This window comes from Crotalus tigris, unplaced genomic scaffold (genome assembly GCF_016545835.1).
Source record: "Crotalus tigris isolate CLP2741 ecotype Arizona unplaced genomic scaffold, ASM1654583v1 scf7180000021465.51407817327:1047546, whole genome shotgun sequence".
NCBI classification, from domain to species: Eukaryota; Metazoa; Chordata; class Lepidosauria; order Squamata; family Viperidae; genus Crotalus; species Crotalus tigris.
Window position 1 is genome coordinate 359,791 of NW_024098522.1, and position 23,245 is coordinate 383,035.

The 23,245-nt window shown below is 43.2% G+C and overlaps 1 protein-coding gene across 2 annotated transcripts in view; it reads right to left on the reverse strand.

Annotated features, from left to right (window-relative positions):
- The window catches only part of FRAS1 (Fraser extracellular matrix complex subunit 1), a 416,742-nt gene that overhangs the window by 137,792 nt on the left and 255,705 nt on the right, over positions 1-23,245 (reverse strand). For both annotated transcript variants that reach the window (XM_039318704.1, XM_039318705.1), the window contains exons 24-29: positions 22,800-22,943; positions 21,013-21,153; positions 17,969-18,230; positions 15,631-15,715; positions 11,858-12,184; positions 419-581 (exon numbers count right to left, since the gene is read on the reverse strand). In XM_039318704.1, coding sequence (XP_039174638.1) covers positions 419-581; positions 11,858-12,184; positions 15,631-15,715; positions 17,969-18,230; positions 21,013-21,153; positions 22,800-22,943 — 1,122 coding nt within the window. The remainder of the gene's footprint in view (positions 1-418; positions 582-11,857; positions 12,185-15,630; positions 15,716-17,968; positions 18,231-21,012; positions 21,154-22,799; positions 22,944-23,245) is intronic.

A 23,245-nucleotide genomic window follows, 5' to 3' on the forward strand; every position in this document is an offset into this window, starting at 1 on the left:
ATAACAGAGTTGAAGGGGATCTTGGAGGTCTTTTATCAACACCCTGCTCAAGCAGGAGATCCTATATCATTTTAGACAAGTGGCTGTCCAATCTCTTCTTTAAAAAAACCCAGTGATGGAGCCCCCACAACTTCTAAAGGAAGGACAGATAGCCCCCAATTTGCAAGCATTCGTTTAGTGACCATTTGAAGTTACAATGGCACTGAAAAAGAGTGACTTATGACCATTTTTCACATTTGCAGCAACCTATGGTCAGCTGATTAAAATTTGAACCTTGGGCATCTGCACTGAAGTACTTATGTTGGTTGCAGTGTCCTGGGGTCATGTGATCCCGTCTATTGCAACCTTCTTTAAGCAAAGTCAAAGGGGAACCCAGATTCACTTAACAACCCAAGAGCTTTCATACATCCCGACTTACCATATTGTGGCTTGTCCCTAATTGTATAGACGATCGCAGAATCACTGGCCCCCAGCATCTCAGCTTGCAGATTTTTCTTTGTGATTTGCAACATGCCTCCCTCTGGGACCCAGACGGTAGAGCTGATAATCAGGCGGGGAATCCCACTGCTCTGAAAAGAAGACTGAAAATGCAGGAAGTCATTAAATGAAGCAATGAACGAGCGGCAAGGTTGGACGATGAGAACAACTAGAGTCTTTGAGGATCTGTGTAACAGATCTTAAGGTGACATCTTAAAACAATGAACTAGCTGAATTTCCAATGGTATGGCAATCTATACCAGTGGTGGAGAACCTATGGCACGCGTGCCAAAGGCGGCACTCAGAGCCCTCTCTGTGGGCACGTGTGCCATTGCTCCAGCCCCGCCTCTCCCCATGGCCCACTCCTCTACAGCAGCTCCCCCTGGAGGAGAGTTTCCCTGGACACAACCCACGCAGAGCAGCGCAGCCAACGACATTTCAGCCAGGCAGCGGGGACAAGACTCTGCCCTCGCACCCCATCATGCACAGATGATACTGCGGGCCGCAGGCGGAGGGCATGGCCGCCATGCTACTGCTGGCCCACCTGGGCGATCTGCTGCGGGGGACCGTGGAGGCTGTGGATGGTCCTGCGGGCAGGAGGGGTGGGGCAGCGGAGCGGAGATGGGGCAGAGCGGGGCGAGGGCAGTTTTTGGACACTCTGTCTCTAAAAGGTTCACCATTCTATACCATTACCCAGAGACCAACTGAATGCTCTAACATGGCATTAGTTTCTGTGAACTTGTCAGGCGCAAGGAATCAGAAGCCAGAATAGAGATCAAAAGCACCATAATTTCATTTACGTTTTACACCCATTCCCAGAGCACCCTGAGTCTTCAAAGATCTAACTCGAATGGATGCAGGAGTTCCTCAAAGGATACCCCAATTCTATGTCACCATCTATTGCTAATCAACTCTCGATCTACTGAGGACCCATTTCGAAAAAAAATAAAAAAGGCCACATCAGGTCTTCAAGGATTGCTTCCTTTTCCCTTTCTCACAGTGTTACAGTATTCCTCCCGTAACATTTTTTACATTACCATGAAGATTTTAGCAGAAGGACAAACAAAGACAACAATGGTGGAAGAATCCTAAATCATGACAATTACAAGTGTTCCTTGGTTGAACAGATCTCATACTGAAGTTGCTGTTCATATTGCCCAATGCAAAAGAAACAAGCATTCACAAGTATGCTAATACATGAACAGAATGTAGCTCTTACTGAATAAACTTTTGAAGATAACAGTTGAGATCACATATATCATATACTTTAAGTAGCCACACAGTAAGACACAAATTATGGTTTATAAACAACAATAGCTAGATCTACACTTTGCTCCAAGTCATAATGCAACCTATTTGGCTTTAGATTATTGTGTGAGTCTCGCCAATTGTGGTTTAGTCCACAAACTATAAATAAACCATATTTAAATGTAATAACTTTCTGTTATTTTAGAACTTCATTAGAGGCCCTTATCTTGGAGTTTCCATCTCCATGTTGAATTAGGTGCTAATTTATTATATCAGAGTGGGCCTTTTAGTGAGCTGATTGAAATTTTGTGATTTAACTCCTTCATATGCTCTGCTTTGCACAATCATTACCATTGATAAAAGCTAAAAGATGGAAGGAATAATAACAAAAAGAAAAGTAAATGTGAAATTTCAGTGGCAATGAAATATATTTCTGAAAAATCCATCAAAGTCTTCAAAATATACCTCAGAATGGTATATGTTTAATACAAACATCAATATGAAAATTACACTTCTAAAATTTCTGTGTGGAATTTGAATGAAAGCCTTTGAATCAATTCAATATAAATTATATAAGTATAAAGATGACGTTTTATATTAAAAAGTAAAAATATCCCAAAGGTGCTTTTCTGAAAGGCGACTGGACTTCTTTTGTTTTTGCTTCAAGACGTTTCGCTTCTCATTCAGAGGCTTCTTCAGTTTTCCCGAAGGAAAAAACAAACAAAGTCCAGTTGCCTTTCGAAAAAGCACCTTTGGGACAACCGTGACTTGGATGACTGAGAATCTCCCTAGATTTTGAAAATATCCCCATCAACCCCAGAGCTAGTGGTTCAGAGTTTAACTCTGTACTTTGTGACTTATTCAGCCACAATAAACTCTGGCTCAGCTGTGGACCCAGTTAAGCAGTCTCTGAGAGTTTCCAGCACCAGGGGAGCTCACTGAAAAAGGTAACCAGAGCAAAGAGGCTATTTTAAGTTACAACTAAGTGCAAATCTGCAAAACCGGGATGGAGATTGAATCCATTAAACCCCTGTCCTCCATCATTATTATTATAATTAATTTTGCTGTGCTTCTAATTGCTAGAGAATCCTAACGAGCTCATTGGGAACAGTTCTGGATGCTCTTTAAGGCTTGGGATGGTAGGTCAATGAGCTCATTAAAAGTAGGTTGTTTTACTCAGTAGAAAATAGAGAATCTATTCAGAAATCCATTTATGCTTAAAAGCAAGGCTGTGCAATCGTTCACACAATTACCTTATTGTATTCAGGGTGAAATCCGAGAGATTTGTTTTGTTTTGAACAATCATGGAAACTTCTGTAGGAAAAGAGCAGGCAGATCCCGGCTGGAATTAAATGTGTCATCAATTAAAAGTCCTTTGTTGTTATTAGTTGTGAAGTCAGGTCTGATGCATCGCGACCCCATGGACAACATTCCTCCAGGCCTTCCTGTCCTCTACTATCTTCTGGAGTCCATTTAAGCTCACGCCTGCTGCTTCAGTGACTCCATCCAGCCACCTCATTCTCTGTCGTCCCCTTCTTCTATTGCCCTCGATCTTTCCCAGCATCAGGCTGTTCTCCAGTGAGTCCTTCCTTCTTATTAGGTGACCAAAATACTTGAGTTTCAACTTCAGGATCTGGCCTTCTAAAGAGTAGTCGGGGTTGATCTCCTCTAGGACTGACCGGTTTGATCGCCTTGCAGTCCAGGGGACTCGCAGGAGTCTTCTCCAGCACCATAGTTCAAAGGCCTCAATTCTTTGGCGCTCAGCCTTTCTTATGGTCCAACTTTCACAGCCATACATTGCAACTGGGAAAACCATGGCCTTGACTATACACACTTTTGTTGGCAGGGTGATGTCTCTGCTTTTTAGTATGCTGTCTAGATTTGCCATAACTTTCCTCCCCAGGAGCAAGTGTTTTTTAATTTCTTGACTGCAGTCCCCATCTGTGATGAACTTGGAGCCCAGGAAGATAAAATCTGTCACTACCTCCATTTCTTCCCCATCTATTTGCCAGGATTTGAGAGGGCTGGATGCCATGATCTTGGTTTTCTTAATGTAAGAGTCTTTACATTGCCACAAACGATCCAAGACCAGACCCCTTGTATTCCGTTGAATTCTGGTGCTGATTCAGATTTGAACATTAGTGGACTAGATTCTTGTGTATAAGCTTGAGCAATAAATTCTTCTGAATTGCAAGTGAATGCTGGACATTAATCTCATTTAACTCATAGCTCTGCCTATTCTTCTTTTACATATTCTTAAGTATATATGCATTTTTTAAAAAGGGGAATGCCCTAGAGTTCACAATATTTTTCTTCTATACTTATCTACAGCTCATTGTTTGAAAGGGTGACAGTCCCTGTTTTTTCAGTACCTGCCTGCAATCAAATACAGATCCAGTTATTCCTTTTCCGGTATATTTTTGAGGTGTTTGCAAACAAAATTGCTAGAGTGGCATCATTTCAAGATTCAGCATAGCTCTCGGGAGCTAAAATTCCCCCAAAAGCATCACTTTTCCATGGCTCCAAAAAAAAACCCAAAACACTTTTCTGCAATTACCATATGAGATCAAGAGCAATTAAAAAACGATAAAATAAAAAGGAATAGGCTGCTTAAATCATTTGTGCAGCAATCTGGGCATAAGAGATGAGTTTGTTTTTCAGAAACAACTCAGTAACACAGCATACAGACCAGCACATGGTAGAAGAGAAGATGCTGCGCGAAAGCCACACGCGGATTTGTTGCTTAAATAATATTTATTTGGGGAAAATAGGAAATGAAGATAGTCCTCGACTTACGACCGCAATTGAGCCCAACATTTCCATTGCTAAGCAAGACAATAGTTAATAGCAATAGCGCTTAAACTTATATGCCGCTTCACAGTGCTGTACAGCCCTCTCTAATTAGCTTACAGAGTCAGCCTATTGCCCCCAACAATCTGGGTCCTCATTTTACTGACCTCGGAAGGATGGAAGCTTGAGTCAACCTTGAGCCGGTCAGTATTGAACTGCTAGCAATGAGCAGAGTTAGCCTGCAATACTGCATGCTAACCACTGAGCCATCACAGCGGAATGGGATGGAATAGAATAGAATAGAATAGAATAGAATAGAATAGAATAGAATAGAATAGAATAGAATAGAATAGAATAGAATAGAATAGAATAGAAAATAGGAAATAATAGAAAATAGAATATAGAATAGAATAAAAATAGAATAGAATAAGAATAGAATAGAAAATAGAATAGAATAGAATAGAATAGAATAGAATAGAATAGAATAGAATAGAATAGAATAGAATAGAATAGAATAGAATATAGGAAAGAATAAGAATAGAAAATAGAATAGAATAGAATAGAATAGAATAGATGGAGTGGAGTGGAGTGGAGTGGAGTGGAGTGGAATGGAATAGAATGGAATAGAATAGAATAGAATAGAATAGATGGAGTGGAGTGGAGTGGAGTGGAATGGAATAGAATGGAATAGAATAGAATAGAACAGAACACTTATACACCACTTCACTTCATACGCCCTCTCTAAGCGGTCTACAGAATCAACCCATTGCCCCCAATAATCTGGGTTCTCATTTTACCGACCTTGGAAGGATGCAAGGCCGAGTCAACTTTGAGCCTGTCAGGATCGAACTCAAGGCTGGGGACAGAATTTGCCTGCAATACTGCATTCTAACCACTGAGCCAGCAGGGCTCTTAAGTAAGTTTTGCCCCATTTTACAACCATTCTTGCAACAATTGTTAAGTGAATCACTGCAGTTGTTAAGCTAGTAATACGGTTGTTAAACGAATCTGGCTTCCTCATTGACTTTGCTTGTTAGATGGGACACTGCAACCATCGTGCTAATTTTGATCATGTGACGGGGGGAATGCGGCAATGGCTATAAGTGTGAAAAATAGCGATGTCACTTTTTTTCTCTGAGTTTGAACACTTTATTATTAGTACAAGAAGATATCAAACTGAAGTGCCAATTTGAATTAAAGAGCTTCTCCCAAACTAATTCAATTTCTGCTGTTTCTTTATTCGCAGTATGGAAATCCAGTAAAGTATTATGGGATTATTTATTTATATTGAACAGAAAGCAAACGAAAGCTGAAAGTTATATTGTTCCATGAGTCAAAGATTCAAACAGAATCTGATGCTGGATAAAGAAACAAAAATTAAGACAATTCATTATCAAGTAGACCTTTTGGAAGTAAATGAATCTTAGAAGAAGATGAACTTTCTTAAGCAGAAGTATTCTGAGAAAAATTATTGGCCTATCAACTGGGCAAAGAACTATGTGTTTATTTTTTTAAAAAAATTAAACCACCCAATATTCAAAGTTTTCTGAGTAGTTCATAATAAAACACATTAAAATGCCAAAAAATGCAACTATCATTTCAGATTGGGACAGATAGAATTAAATTTCAGCTTCAGAAGAGATGATAAATCAGTTTGTTAAATACTATTCTCAACTGTATGGAAAACAGATGCCAAGTTTGTAAAAGATTATAGAGTATTTGGACACAATGCTAGATTATGAAATTTACAGATCAGCAAAAGGAATTGTTTAACAAGCCAATTAACAAAGATGAAATAAAGGAAACAAAATTGCATCAAGTCCCAGAACCAGTATTCTACAAAATACTGTAAGATTTTCAAAGAAATTTCCATGGGACCGTTAATTCAGGTAATGAATGAGATACAAGGATGTTTTCCTTCTTCGTTGGCATAGTGTTTTCAAAACTTGATTTTATAAGGAAAATAATCCAACCTATCCAGAGTCTTTATAAGCTTATTGTTGTACTGAACATACAGTAAACTACAGGGATTCCTCGACTTACAACCACAATTGAGTCCAAAATTTCTGTTGCTAAGCAAGACAGTTGTTAAGTGAGCTTTGCCCCCTTTTACAACTTTTCTTGCCACCGTTGTTAAGTGAATCACTGCAGTTGTTAGGTTAACAACCTGGCTGTTAAGTGAATCTGGTTTCCCCCATTTGACTTTGCTTGTCAGAACATCGCAAAACGAGATTGCGTGATCCCGGGATTCTGCGACCGTCATAAATATGAGTCAATTGCCAAATGTATGAATTTTGGACAGTGGGGCTGCCACAACGATCGTGTGAAAAAATGGTCCTAAGTCGGTTTTTCAGTGCGATGGTAACTTTGAACGGTCACTGAATGAAGTGTTGTGAGTTGGGGACCATCTGTGCAAGGAAAGGTTGCTGGAATTGGGTATGTCTAGTACAGAGGTAGGCAACCTTGGCTCCTTTATGACTTGTGGACTTCAACTCCCAGAATTCCTGAGCCAGCCATACTGAGGGGAAAGGAAGAGGTTTCCAAGCTGAGCCATGCTGGATCAGGAATTCTGGGAGTTGAAGTCCACGAGTCATAAAAGAGCCAAGGTTGCCTACCCCTGGCTTAGTGACAAAAATGCTAATTCCAATTGTTGTTGTAACCTGAAAACTTACCTGTCTTTTCAGCGTACTGAAATTTTTTAGCTAACTTTCAGGTGACATAATTCTTAAATGCCACTTTGTAACGCCTTGGTAAGCCCACACTTGGAATATTTCATCCAGTTTTGGTCATCATCTTATAAAAAAGATGTGGAGACTTTGTGGAGAAGAGCAACAAAGAGAATTAGGGGCAGTGGTGGGATTCAAATATGTGAACAACCGGGTCTCTGTGTGGATGCCGCTTCCGGAAGTCCATTCTGGGCCTGCGCAACAAAAAATTAGCTACCGGTTCTGCCAAACTGGTGCAAACTGGCTGAATCCCACCACTGAGCAGGGGGCTGCAGGCTAAAACATACGAAGAACGGTTGTCTAGTTCAGGGGTGAGGGAACCTTGGCTCTTGTATGACTCGTGGACTTCAACTCCCAGAATTCCTGAGCCAGCCACGCTGAGGGGAAAGGGAGAGGTTTCCAAGCTGAGCCATGTTGGCTCAGGGATTCTGGGAGTTGAAGTCCACGAGTAATAAAAGAGCCAAGGTTGCCTACCCCGGTCTAGTTTAATGAAAAGAAGAACTAGGGGTGAAATGATAACAATGTTCCAATATCTCAGGAGCTGCGACAAAGAAGAGGGGGTTAACCTATTTTCCAAAGCACCTGAAAGCAGGACAACAAGCAATGGATGGAAACTAACCAAGGAGAGAAGCAACCTAGAACTGAGGAGAAATTTCCTGACAGTGAAAACAATTAATCAGTGGAACCACTCGCCTTCAGAAGTTGTGGGTGCTCCAACACTGGAGGTTTGTAAGAAGAAATTGGACAATTATTTGTATGAAAAGGTATAGGGTTTCCTGCTTGAGCAGGGGGTTGGACTAGAAGACCTCCCAGGTCCCTTCCAACTCTTGTTATTCTGCTAGGAGTTTCAGAAGAACTGCAGAAATGCCGTGATACAAATAGAAGTACTCAGTGTATTATAAGAGATCGCATAATTATAAATCGCCTATTAAAACTGTGGGATAAATGTAAAAGAAAAATAAACCCAGGTTTCGACGTCTCTTGCTCAAACATTATTTTCATGAAAGCTAACGTGGTAAAAGGTTGATTGGCAGGGATAATGATTCCTATAGACTGCAAGATTTAACATTTAATCAAACAAAGATGAAATCTTTCGAGACTCCCTGCTAGGAATAGTCTGAAACACCTCATTACTTTCAATATCTTCAAATCAGTAGTATAGTAGTTCAAAAGGAGCTAAAAATGTAAGATGGTAGAGGGTTTTATCATATTTTAGAACCTTATAAAACAAAACCCCAGAACATCTGCTAGGGCTCATACCTAATTGCTATTAAAATCTAATTCAGGAAAACGAAGAAGACAAGAGCCACAGGATTAAAGGAATGCCGAGTCAAAATAGGATAATTAAGACGATAATTAATATCGATGAAAGACATATAGCTAATTCCCCACAAGGTGGTGTGGAGATCTTGCCAGTTTTGACAAAATTATATGCCTCATGGAGAATTGTGGCTACCATTTATGGATAATAGGTCTCGTGGCTCTAAGCACCGGGGTCTCCAAACTTGGCGACTTTAAGATTTGTGGACTTCAATTCCCAGAATTCCTCAGCCAGCATGAGAAATTCTGGGAATTGAAGTCGACAAGTCTTAAAGTCGACAAGTTTGGAGACCCCCGCTCTAGCAAATTCACCATACCTTAGCACAGTGGTTCTCAACCTTTCTAATGCCGCGACCCCATAATACAGTTCCCCATGTTGTGGTGACCCCCAACCACTTATACATCACCGGGTGCCAGGGGCGTGGCCAAAGGGGGAAAAAATGGCGGACAGCCTTGTTTGGCGACCCCCGTGAAATGGTCGTTCGACCCCAAATGGGGTCCCGACCCACAGGTTGAGAACCACTGCCTTAGCATGTTGTATGAATCCAGCCATCTTAGCAGATGTGTCAATCCAGGATAAATTCAACAGTAAACCTCCCGCACGCCCCACTGCGAGAAAGCAAAGCATGGAAGATGGGAGGCTTCAGCCCGCATGGACCCCTGGAAGTTTGTGCATAAAATGCCAAAACCAGGTTAGTGTTTTCTAATGACAGCATTCAAGCCAAGGTGAGATTTCCAGAGTTCAATCGCTCAATCAGAATAAAGCCAGAAGGGACGTTGAAGATCTTCTAGTCCAGCCCCCTGCTCAAGCAGGAGATCCTATACCATTTCAAACAGGTGACTGTCCAGTCTCTTCTTAAAAACCTTCAGTGATGCACCCACAGCTTCTGGAGGTAAGCTGTTCCACTGGTTAATTATCCTCACTTCACTGTGAGGAAGTTTCTCTTTAATTCCAGGTTGCTTCTCGCCTTGATTAGTTTCCATCCATTGTTTCTTGTTTTGCCTTCTGGTGCTTTGGAAAATAAGTTGACCCCCCCCCTTCTTTGTAGCAACCCGTCAAATACAATTGCTACCATGTCACTCCTTCTTTTCTCTAGACTGGCCATCCCCAATTCCTGCAACCGTTCTTCATACGTTTTCATCTCCAGACCTTTAATTATCTTAGTTGCTCTTCTCTGCACTTTTTCCAAAGTTTGGCCTATGACTGAATCACACTTCACACAACGCCTAGCCACATCGTTGCAAGACAATATATCTGTGTCATAAAATTCTGGAAGGCAGATGCAGCCAAGTTTCACATCTGCTACTCTTAATGGACATCTTAATCAAAGCCCTAAATTGTATATCTCCCTATGTCTTAATTTTATCCTTTGGCAGATTCATCACTCAGCTGTGTTTCACTCATCACTAATTCACATCTAATGCACACTACTGATCACTTATTTCCAAGAAGCATGCTAGAATCAACGTTTTTTTCTCTTTACAATATTATTTTCCAGGTCTCCTCTTTTTCTTTTTTCTCCCCACCCCCCTCTTTTTTTAGGATAAGAAGAATAACTCATTCTTGTTTTTACAGGTAATGCTCAATTTGCAACCACAATTGAGCCCAATCTTTTTGTTGCTAAGTGAAATATTTGTTAGGTGAGTTTTGTCCCATTTTACAACCTTTCTTGACACCGTTCTTAAGTGAATGACTGCAGTTACAAAGTTAGTAACATGGGTGTTAAGTGAATCTGGCTTCCCCATTGACTTTGCTCGTAATAAGGTCACAAAAGGGGATCACATGTCAACAGTCATAAATATGAGTCCGTTGCCAAGCATCCGAATTTCGATCACATGACCATGTGATCAATGGTCCTAAAGGTCAAAAACAGTCATAAATCACTTTTTTCAGTTCCGCTGCAACTTCAAATAAACTATTGTTAAGTCAAGGATTACCTATAATCTGCCATTAATGCTGTTGTTGTTAGTTGCGAAGTTGTGTCCGAACCATCGTGACCCCATGGACAATGTTCCTCCAGGCCTTCCTGTCCTCTACCATCTTCTGGAGTCCATTTAAGCTCACGCCTACTGCTTCAGTGGCTCCATCCAGCCACCTCATTCTCTGTCATCCCCTTCTTCACTTGCCCTCAATCTTTCCCAGCATTAGGCTCTTCTCCAGTGAGTCCTTCCTTCTCATTAAGTGGCCAAAGTATTTGAGTTTCAGCTTCAGGATCTGGCCTTCTAAAGAGCAGTCATGGTTGATCTCTTCTAGGACTGACCGGTTTGAATCGCCTTGCAGTCCAGGGGACTCGCAGGAGTCTTCTCCAGCACCATAGTTCAAAGGCCTCCATTCTTTTGCGCTCAGCCTTTCTTATGGTCCAACTTTCACAGCCATACATTGCAACTGGGAAAACCATGGCCTTGACTATACGTACTTTTGTTGGCAGCTGCCATTAATACTATTATATGTATTTATACTTTTCTTTTGCTAATTGGTTTAATACAACATACTTAAAATTAAAAGGAGGAAGCCAAATGGGTCTTCCTGATAGGACGTATTTTCTATGCATATGGACATTTTTGTCTCTTTCAATTGACATGCTTTTCTCACCTCCAACTCTCTACAAATTACAGGCTGTGAAAAAAAATGAAAAACGCTTTGACGGAGATACCCCTGGGGACAGAACAAGCGTACCCAGCAATTTCTGGAAAGAGAAGTTGATTTAAAGCTGCATGAATATTTCCTTTGAAGTGAGTCCTTTAAATGACTTCTAAGTAAATAAGTATAACACTGCTTGTTATGTCTACAATGTGGACTGGAATGTACAAGTGTTACACTATTTTTATTTATTTATATGTATCCCACTTTTAGTATTTTTACAAATAACTCCAGGTGGCAAACAAATCCAATACTCCTTCCTTCTCCTATTTTCTCCACAACAGCCCTGTGAGGTGAGGTGGGCTGAGAGAGAGTGACTGGCTCAAAGTCACCCAGCTGACTTTCATGGCTAAGGCGGGACTAGAACTCACAGTCTCCTGGTGATTGGCCCAAAATCACCCAGCTGGCTTTCACGGCTAAGGCGAGACTAGAACTCATGGTCTTCTGGTAATTGGCCCAAAGTCACCCAATCGGTTTTCATGTTTAAGGCGGGACTAGAATTCACATCTCCCACTTTTTAGCTTGGTGCCTCAACCACTAGACCAAACTGTCTATTAGCTCCAACATGACCAACAGTCAAGGATTATGGTCATTACCCTCTCAACGCTGTTGGGCATCAAATTAAGCGCTCCTGGTACAACTTCAGAGGTCTTACCTTGGGATCAATCTTGATGCGAAAGAGTAAATTCTGAACGTGGTATCCATCGCTCACTTGCAGAACCACGGCGTCTTCCAAACTGTTAGATCCATCGTGAATGTAATGCATGAATCCTCCCGAAAGTTCATCCAGGCTGAAGACATGCAGAGTCAATGGGCCATTTCCTGGAAGTTTGACTAATTGCCCATGTTTTGGAGGGTCTAAAATAGTCACCGTCACATCTTGAGGATTATCCCTATCCTGGATATCAAGCAAGAGGTTGGTGATGGTTCCAGCATCTCTTTTGCTAACAAACAGGACTTCATTCTTGAGGACATAAGGAGGCTGAAGTAAAATAACAACAATAAAAAAAAATCAGTTCCTGAGTTGCTGGTATATATATAAATTTTTTATAATTACAAGTGCTTAATATTTTATCAGCAACATATTGTCTAGGTTCCAACATTTAACTTGCTAATGCATATTAAGTTCCTTTCTCTCTACCTCCTTTTTCTAGCCAATGATAAAAGGTATCCCGTGTTCTAAAATAAACTGAATCTTCTTTCTCTTTCATTTTCAATACCTATCCATTTCTGCACACTCTTAAGATTTTTTTAATTAACACTTCCTCCGTTGGTAAATCTTCATTTTTCCAGTGTTGAGCGAACTGCTGCAGTTAATCTATGTAAAATTAAATATATACACTCTTTCTCATAATTTCCTACAATTATGCCTAACATTCAAAGTTCTGATGGCACTCCTCCCCCCCCCCCACCGCCATGGCAGATGATTGCATTTTGGGCACTTGGCAGCCAGTGGGCATTTGCACTATCCCACAGTCATATGACGGCGACATTTGTCACAAAAGTTTTCCAGCAAAAAAAAATGCCCATTTCTTTCAACGGGTTTGCTCAACGAATACAGCATTCACTTAACAACCGTGGCTTTACTTTAAGGACCACCAATTCGCTTAATGACTGCCAGGTTCTAGTTTAATGAAGAGGATGACGAGGGATGACATGATAGCAGCGTTCCAGTATTCAAGAGGCTGCCACAAAGAAGAGGGAGTCAAGCTATTCTCCAAAGCAGGACAAGAAGCAACGGATGGAAACTAACCAAGGAGAGAACCAAGCTAGAACTAAGGAGAAACTTCCTGACAGTGAGGAGAATCAATCAGTGGAATGGATTTGCCTCCAGAGGTTGTGGGTGCTGCAACAATGGAGCTTTTTTTTAGAAGAGACTGGACAGCCATTTGTCTGGGATGGGATAGCGTCTTCTGCTTGAGCAGGGGGTTGGACTAGAAGACCACCAAGGTCCCTTCCAACTCTGTTATTCTTCTCTTGCTAAATAATAACAGATGAGTTTGGTTTTTGTTTAGTATACGTATACTTCACACTATACTTTGTAAGTGGTTATGCTCGAGATACATTCGGCCGATATTTGATATTCAAGGGTTTGTTTGTTTTTAAATTACAACAGTGTTCCGTATCTGTGGAACAGATGGTCTCCTTGGTAGAGGATGTGAGAGTTTTAGAAGGTAAGAAACCTGGGACAGAAAGCCAGGGAGAAGAGTCACGCAGTCCTTCTGTTACTATTCTAATCTTGCCTTGGGTCATGTTCAAAATATTTATCATCTCCATGGCAAACTGAGTAAAAGGGCAGAGTGGGCGAGGAGAACAACAAATGTTTAGAAAGGTTCATGCAGGATTAGACTTAATTACAGACAATTCATTTAGCGACCATTCAAAGTTACGATGGCTCTGGAAAAAAGTAACTTACAACTGGTGCAGCATCCCTGCAGGCACGTGATCAAAACTCAGCACTTGGCAACTGTTGTATATTTACAATGGTCACAGCATCCTATATTGTAATAATAACAATAAAGTTGGAAGGGACCTTGCAGGTCATCTAGTCCAACCCCTTGCTCGGCAGGAAACCCTATACCATTTCAGAGAAATGGCTGTCCAGTCTCTTCTTAAAAACTTCCTGTGTTGGAGCATTCACAGCTTCTGGAGGCAGGTTGTTCCACTGGTTAATTGTTCTCACTGTCAGGAAGTTTCTCCTTAGTTCTAGGTTGCTTCTCTCCTTGATTAGTTTCCATCCGTTGCTTCTTGTCCTGCCTTCTGGCGCTTTGGAGAATAGCTTGATTCCCTCTTCTTTGGGGCAGCCCCTGAGATATTGGAACACGGCTATCATGCCACCCCTCGTCCTTTTCTTCATTAAACCAGACACACCCAATTCCTGCAGTCTTTCTTCATGTTTTAACCTCCAGTCCCCTGATAATCTTTGTTGCTCTTCTCTGTACTCTTTCTAGAGTCTCCACATTTTTTTTACATCATGGTGACCAAAACTGGATGCAGTATTCCAAGTGTGGCCTTACCAAGGCATTGTAAAGTGGTATTAATACTTCATCTGATCTTGATTCTCTCCCTCTGTTAATGCAGCCTAGCACTGTGTTGGCCTTTTTGGCAGCTGCAGCACACAGCTGGCTCATATTTAAGTGATTGTCCACTAGGACTCCAAGATCCCTCTCACAGTTACTACTATTGAGCAAGGTACCACCTAAACCAGTGGTTCTCAACCTGTGGGTCGTGACCCCATTTGGGGTCGAACAACCATTTCACGGGGGTCACCAAACAACGTGGTCCGCCATTTTTCCCCTTTTCCTTAGCTGTGCTACTCCCTTTTATTCTATTGGCTTTTGAAAGCCAATAGAATAGACTCTCTTGAATAGAGTCTAATTCTATTGGCTTTCAAAAGCCAATAGGAATTGTCCAGGCTGTCTCTGCCCTGCTGAACCTGCCAAAAGTCCCATTCTGCAAACGGTGCTGCAAGTTGTCTGCAGCGAAGGCGAGCTGTCTGGAAGTTTCTACCCCTCCCTGCTGAGCAACTACTAAAAATGTAAGTAAAAGAGGGCCAGGGGTGGGAGATGGGAGGCCGGCGGGCGCAGGGAGGGTTGCTGGCGCACGTGGCGCCCGGCGGGTGCCTTACCTCCCTTGGGCTGGGCCAGCTGGTGGCCCAGCCGGTGGTCACCCTGCGTTGTCGCTGCCCCTTGCTAGCTACGCCTCGGCCGGCACAGGGGGCGGCACCACACATGCGCGGCGCTCCCGGGCAGGGAAAGTCCTCGACTTACGACCGGTTGGGTAGTCCTCGACTTACGACCGGTTGAGTAGTCCTCGACTTACAGCCGGTTGGGGGGGTTGCAACATTAAAAAGGTTGAGAACCACTGATCTAAACTATACCTGTGTGCATTTGGTTTTTCTCGCCTAAATGCAGAACCTTACTTTTTTCACCATTGAATTTCATTTTGTTAAATAGCATCCAGTGTTCAAGTCTGTCCAGATCCTTCTGTATGTTCCTGGGATCGCCACTTGCGACTTTCCCAGACAGCTTCCAACAAGAAAAGTTGGCAGAGAACCCAGCAGGGAAGGTTACAAGACCCAGTTGCATGGTCTCATTTAATGACTGCACCGTTTAACACTGAATGCTCCAATCTCTATGATGGTTTTAAATTCAGGACTTCCTGTAAGCGACGTGCTGCTTTAAGACCTAAATTGGTTCTGGGGGATCATATGTAAGTCTGCAAAAACTGTGGATCTATTTTTTTTTTTTTTTTGCATTTTTGTTTTAAAGGCATGACGATATGGGACGTCAATCAAACAAGTAAGACATCCATACATTTTCATCTCACCATTACTGGAATCTTACACACAAACAGAGAAATACTGTCAATATACATTTTCCCCTCCAGCCTGTTCAAATATATAAATCCATCCATCTTCAACCTTACCTGAGTTGAAAGAGCTTGAACACTGAACATTACTGGCTCAGATGTAGACTGTTGATAGCTGAGTGTCAGGAAAAATGAGCCATTCCTAGGGGAAACCCCAATATGATATTATATTGATATAAATGTACTTTATCACTTTGTACAGTAGATGGGTACACATTTTCATTCATTCAGAAGAGCTGTAGCGGTACATTTTTCTGGGGTTTCAAGCTTGCCCAAATGAAACCCACTGTCATGCCTCCGTGAGAGCCTGAATCTGCGGTGGAAAATGAACTGGAAGAGGACCCTATGGAGGCCGAGGGAAAGGGGTCTGTGGCTTCAGAGGAATGTGGGGAAGAGCAGGCCGAGGCAGGCCAGGGCCCTTCAGGATTGGGACAGGAGGAACAGGAGAGACAGAGCTCAGGTGATGAGCAAGGGCCACCCCCCCACACACACACCCTCCACACACACACACACCCCCATCATAAAGCACGGAGAGTGGAGAGAAGGAAGGAACAACACAGGCAGGCTCAACTACTCAGGAGAGTGTCCCATCCCTCTTCACACCTGGAGACTGAGATTTAAGGAGAAGCTGTGGGGAGGGGCACTTGTCGGGACCAAAGCTGACTCCTTGGAGTGTTGTGTATTGTTGCTGATCTCTTGTTCTGTGACTTCTGTTTGGAAACCTGGAAACTCGGGACTATTGGATTGACTGACCACATTGCTTGAATGTTTAAAGCAGTGGTTCTCAACCTGTGGGTCGGGACCCCATTTGGGGTCGAACGACCATTTCATGGGGGTCGCCAAACAAGGCTGTCCGCCATTTTTTCCCCCTTTTCTTTGGCCACGCCCCTGGCACCCAGTGATGCATAAGTGGTTGGGGGTCACCACAACATGGAGAACTGTATTATGGGGTCGCGGCATTAGAAAGGTTGAGAACCACTGGTTTAAAGACCTTGGACTTGAATTTAATTACAGCGGCAAGGTTGCTGACTGGGCAATATTGGAAGAAGGATTCTTTGCCTACTTTAGAAGAATGGTTTCTTAAGGTTTCTTATTTATCTGAAATGGCAAAAATTTCGGCTTATCTGAAAGACCAATCGCAAGAGAAATATATTTTGGTGTGGAAAAGATGGGTGAATTTTATACAGAATAAATATGAGATTAGAAAGTATTACTTAGCTTTTGAATAACCTATGTTTAAGGGTAATGGTTAGAATCTCTGTTTTTATGTACTGGAGTTAAAGTATTTAAAATTTTGTTTTTTGGAGTATAATTCCCTTGATGTTCATTTAAGCTGTAAGTTTTTTGTTGTTTTTAACCCTGTATTCAGCTCTGGGAAGAAGGAGGGGGGGAGTGTTTTATTGTAAAACTTTAAAAATTTTCAATAAAATAAAGACCTTGGACTGTATTTCCGATTCTCTCTTTTGAAAACTGCTCAGGCAAGCTAGGAGTCAAACAGACTCCTTAAGTTTATGTTTTCTTCCTTGTTATCTCTATGGCCTTGAGTATTTTCTTATGCTAAGCAGACTGTAATTGAACCTCCTTTCAGCCAGAGTCAGCTGAAGGTGTGTGTGTGTGTGTGTGTGTGTGTGTGTGTGTGTGTTCTTGTGTTGGAGGCTTGTCAGCAAATGTGGGAGCATTTGGGGAAAATTTGGAGCAATACAAGAACTGTTTGAATTGCCAGCTGATTGCATTGCCTCTGTGCTCTGCCCTAGGTCATCACACCTACTTTTATTTGCTATTGTATAATTCAAGGCCTCATAATAATACTCTCCCCCTCTTATTTTCCCCACAACAACAACCCTGTGCGATGGGCTGGGCTGGGCTGAGAGGGAAGGACTGGCCCTAAGTCACCCAGCCGGCTTTCATACCTAAGAAAGAACTAGAACTCACAGCCTCCTGGTTTCCAGACCAGTGCTCCAACCACTACACCAGACTGTATTGACCTACGATAGCCTCTTGGTTTCAGAGCCAGGAACATCCCTCTTATACCATCTGCTTATAAATTTAGATTTCACCAAGGAACGTTCACTGGCTCACACCTTTTCAACCCCTTGCGTGAAGGTCCAAAATGGCGGCACTGTATTTATGAAGAAACAAAGACCTTCACGATTTGGAATTCCAAACCTAAAAACAACACCCGTTTTCAAGGAAAGGGCTTATGGACATCCATTACATCTCGGCTTCCAGAGTTGCAGGAAAGCTGGAATAGTTTTAAATCCATCAATTGCAATTTATCAGGAGGAAACTTTCTAAGAACTAAGCCCAGTTTGAAGGGATTACGTTCTTCGGAGGGATCTTCTCCCGTTCTCCTCATATTCTCTGAAACAGAAGATGTAAAGAAGCACCCAATCACCTGGATTTTGTTTTGTCGTGGGCAAAGAAAACACGCTGTTCCTTCACGTCTTCCCAGGTGAAACGGTCCTGTTCCCTTTCTTTCCCTTCAGCCAGGACCACCAGCCTGCCGTTGGTGGGAGGGGCCGCCACGCGAAAGAGGAGTGCTTCTCCATAGTTCTCTACGTTTTCTACTTCCACCAAGGAACCATCTAGAACTTTCAGCCCTCCGATTCCAACCAAGAGGAGGCTCTTGGCCTTGAACCCAGGAGCAGGCCCAGAAGCTAAAACCAAAGGAAGAAACAAAATTAGGCACTCTTTATTAATTACTCTGGCACAACACTCCCTCCGTAACATGTAAGGTCTCTGAACTCTGTGCACCAGTATGCAAAATCCATCAGAAATTGATGGTTAACAGGAGTCCTCAAAGGTGGAACAGACCCCTATTTTTATACTATGGCATTATAGATAGTCCTTGACATAATAGTAGTAGTAGTAGTATTACTAACCTTTTAGAGACCGAGTGCCCAAAAATCGCCCCCCGCCACCACTCCTTCTCCCGCCCCGCCCGCTCCCTGCCCCGCCCAACCGTCACGTACACCTCCATGGCCTGCCGCAGCAGATCGCCCAGGCAGCCCTGCAGCGCCATGTCAGCCACGCCCTCCGTCCACACCCCACAGCATCATCTGCACGTTACGGGGTGCGAGGGCGGAGTCTTTTCCCTGCTGCCTGCTATGTCCTTGGCTGTGCTGCTCCATGCCGGCCACGCCCGGGGCGAGTCTCCTCCAGGGGGGCTGCTGGTGAGGAGGGACCCATGGGGGGAGGTGGGGCTGGAGCAACTGCGCACATGCCCACAGAGAGGGCTCCAAGTGCCGCCTCTGGCACGTATGCCATAGGTTCGCCACCACTGCCCTATACAATTTCGGACAAATGGCTGTCCAGTCTCTTCTTAAAAACTTTCAGTGTTGGAGCATTCACTGCTTCTGGAGGCAGGTTGTTCCACTGGTTATTTGTTCTAACTGTCAGGAAGTTTCTCCTTAGTTCTAGGTTGCTTCTTCTCCTTGATTAGTTTCCATCCATTGCTTCTTGTCCTGCCTTCAGGTGCTTTGGAGAATGGCTTGACTCCCTCTTCTTTGGGGCAGCTCCTGAGATATTGGAACACAGCTATCATGTCACCCCTTGTCCTTCTCTTCGTTAAGCTAGACATACCCAATTCCAGCAACCATTCCTCATATGCTTTAGCCTCCAGTCCCCTAATTATCTTTGTACTCTTTCTAGAGTCTCAACATTATGACCATTCGTTTAGCGACTGTTTGAGTTTACAACGGTAAAGTTACTTACGACGTCTTCGCATTTGCAGGTAGCCCTCGACTTATGACCACAATTAAAGCCCAAAATTTCTATTGCTAAGCAAGACACTTGTTAAGTGAGTTTTGCCCCATTTTACAAAGCTTCTTCTACCATACAGTTGTTAAGTGAATTATTGCAATTAGTGACACAGTTTAAGTGTCAATGGCTTCCCCATTGAATTTGGCTGTCAGAAGGTCACAAAAGGGGATCACATGACCCCCGGGATACGGCAACCATCATGAATATGAGACAGTGGGCAAGCATCCAAATTTTGATCATGTCAACCTGGGGATGCTGCAAAGGTCATAAATGGTGAAAAACATTCATAAGTCACTTTTTTCAGTGCCATTGTAACTTTGAATGGTCACTAAACGAATGGTTGTAAGTGAAGGACTATCTCTGCGGCTGTCCCAGTATCCCCGTGGTCACATGATCAAAATTTGGGCACTTGGCAACCGGCATGTATTTACAACTATTGGAGTATTCCGAGGTCAACCTTTGCAGGTGGCTTCCAAAGAAGCAAAGTCAATGGGGGAGCTGGATTCATTTAACGACCGTGTGATTCACTTAACCACAGTAGCAAAAGTCGTAAAATCAGGCAAGACTCCCTTAAGAACCACCTTCCTTAGCAAGGGAAAATTCTGGCTCCATTTGTGATCATAAGGACAAATACGTTACTCAATTTAAGTTGACCTGTCATTCATGGATAAGGTTTCTATCGAATGTTCTATCTTCCCCTCATCATTTTAATAGTTTCGAATTTACATTAATCAGAATCTTTACTGTATTGTTTGTAACACTACATAGCCTCTGGTTAGTAATGTTACTTTTCAGGCATTCGTCATAGTTTACATTTTACTGACACGACTCTTTCTGTTGGAACGATGGTTGATACTTTTATGCATTCATATTGCCTTATCAAATTCAAAATATAATCTGAATTTGAATATGGGGGGACAAAAAGAGAGCCAGAATCTCAAGAAGAAATTTCTAGCAGTTTAAAAATAGCCAGAATGCTTCAGGAGAAAGAGGAAAGAATACGTAGGGAGGCATAAAATCAATGTTAGTGAACATCCTCCTTTATTAGATCAATATTGTAACGGTAAAGATATATTTCTGTTTAAAATGCTTTATGGTTCTAAATTTCTCTCAAAGAATTCTCAGAGCTGTAGTTTGCAGAAAGTCAGAAAATTTCCTCTAAAATTTTTCCCCGCAGGAATATAATGCCAAGTTTCTTCAAACTGATAATACGCAACCTAATAAATCATCATGTGTTCGGAGGCCCTTCAGCAAGTGTTAGCGCATGGACCTAGTCACCATGGATTACAAGTCATGGTTTATATCTTAGTGTACTGTATGTATTCAAGCTTGATTTATTCCGGGGGGGTCTCCAAACGTGACAACTTTTAAGGCTTGTGGACTTCGATTCCCATAATTCCCCAGGTAGCCATGCTGGCTAGTGAATTCTGGGAGTTGAAGTCCACAAGTCTTAAAGTGGCCAAGTTTGGAGACCCCTGGTTTTTAATCCAACAAACCATGATTGAGGATAAACTGTAGTTCAGAGTGTAGTGTGAACCCAGCCCTATGCCTGGGAGGCAGATAAACGCTGCTCACTAATTTGCGGCCTTGTAAAATTGCTGTTTTGTTTTTTCATCTTAAAAATGGGAAACTGCAGCTGACGCAGATTGTCGTATAATGGGCGGAGGGGAAACTCACATTTGCACTGCCGATTTTGGGGGTCGTTGTAGAAGCCACGCCCACAGTCAGCGACACAAAGGCCTTTCTGAAGGAACGTACTGGAATTACAGACGCGGCAGCTGGTGGAACCATCACACTCCAAGCATCCCTGGGGGCAAGCTAGCATGAAAGGAAAAGCGAGATTCCAGGATAAGCATTTTTAACCGAGAAAACAAGGTCACCGTTATGTAACTCCTTTACTGATAGTCAAGGAAACTTAACTTTGAACACGGTTGCCACGAGGCTTGATGTGGCCGAAATCTGAAGGCTAATTGAAACAGCCACCTATTTTAGCTGCAATCAGATATCAACAATGTGAAGTTAACGAGCCTTCAGTCACTCATGCCCTGGTCATCTCGCGTCTGGACTACTGCAACGGGCGCTACACGAGGCTACCTTTGAAGAATATTCGGAAGCAACAGCTGGTACAGAATGCAGCTGCTTTACAGTTCTAGGGACCCCCTGTGGTGGCCCACATAACACCCGTTGTGTGAGCTGCACTGAGGGCCAGTTTGCTTGTGGGCCCCATTCAGTCAATTGGAATGGAGCTGGAAGGGACCTTGGAGGTCTTCTAATCCAACCCCCTGCTCAAGTAGGAGATCCTATACCAGTGATGGCGAACCTTTTAGAGACCGAATGCCCAAACTGCAACCCAAAACCCACTTATTTATTGCCAGGTGCCAGGTGGGCGTGGCTGTGGTCATGGCAGATTGGGTGGGTGTAGCCAAGGTGGGTGTAATCACCTCAATGTTCCTCATGGGGAGGGACGCCTGTGGGGGCCGGGCAGGGTTGGGGGAGATCCAGGGGGTCTCTGGCAGGTGGGGCGGTGGGCAGGAGGCTCGTCCTGCGGGGTGAAGCGAGGCAAGGCAAGGCAGGGTGGGGGTGCCATTGTCACAGGGCAAGGTGAGGCAGGGGCCGGGGTGGCTGCTGCCTGACACCATCGGCCCCCCCACACAGAGGCCAGCGAGCGCATGCGGCCATGTGGGACCTCGGCGAGTTAGCGGGCAGCTGGTTGAAAAGGGATGGTTGCCATCTCCAGGGCATGGCGCGTGTGCCCACAGAGAGGGCTCTGAGTGCCGCCTCTGGCACACTTGCCATAGGTTCGCCACCACTGTCCTATACCATTTCAGACAAGTGACTGTCCAGTCTCTTCTTAAAAACTTCCAGTGATGAAGCACCCACAACTTCTGAAGGCAAGCTCTTCCACTGGTTAATTGTTGTCACTGTTAGGAAGTTTCTCCTTAATTCCAGGTTGCTTCTCTCCTTGATTAGTTTCCATCCGTTGTTTCTTGTCTTCCTCAAATATTGGAAGGCTGCTACCATATCTCCCCTAGTCCTTCTTTTCTCTAGATTAGCCAAACCCAAATCCTGCAACCGTTCTTCCTATGTTTTTCCCTCCAGGCCCTTAATCAACCTGGTGATTTATTTGGATTCTGGAGCTGGATGTTGACACATACATTATTAGCTAGAACTTTTGGAGGGATGGAAGGATGGGGATCATCTATCTAGGATCATCTATCTAGCCTAATCATAATCTTTTCCAAAAGTTCCCAAAGATATCATGCACTGAATTTGCTTAATTGTGGAGTTATCATTCCAACTGAATACAAAGTACAGGACTTCTACTGAGTTTTTTCTATAACATGTTCCACAATTCAATTTTTTTTTTAAAAAAAAAAGGTTTGGTTTTATTTAAATGAGGCATGATTGTTGGAATAATGATGGGCACCAAAGATATTTAACTTTTAATGCACTAATTCATTTACCTAGGCATATCTGCCCTCCACCGTCTCCGTAGAACTGCTTTCCACAAGACAAGACACAACGGGATTCCAGGAGCAGGAACGGAGCTTGGCAGCGCACGCATTTCCCAGGACCATCACACTGGAGGCAGCGGTCATCATCACATTCTGAAAAGCCCCGTAAGAAACTCAGAAAGGAGTGCTTCCCAAATTACACAGGACACAGCAATTCATTTTATGCTTTTCTCACCCCCCTGAGAAACCAGGACTGCAAACACAATCAGATACTAGATCAGTGGTTCACAACCTTTTTAATGCCGCGACCCCCCAACCGGTCGTAAGTCGAGGACTACTCAACCAGTCGTAAGTCGAGGACTACTCAACCAGTCGTACGTCGAGGACTACTCAACTGGTGCAGCACGGTTTGCAGACTGGGACTTTGGGCGGGCTCAGCAGGGCAGAGACAGCCT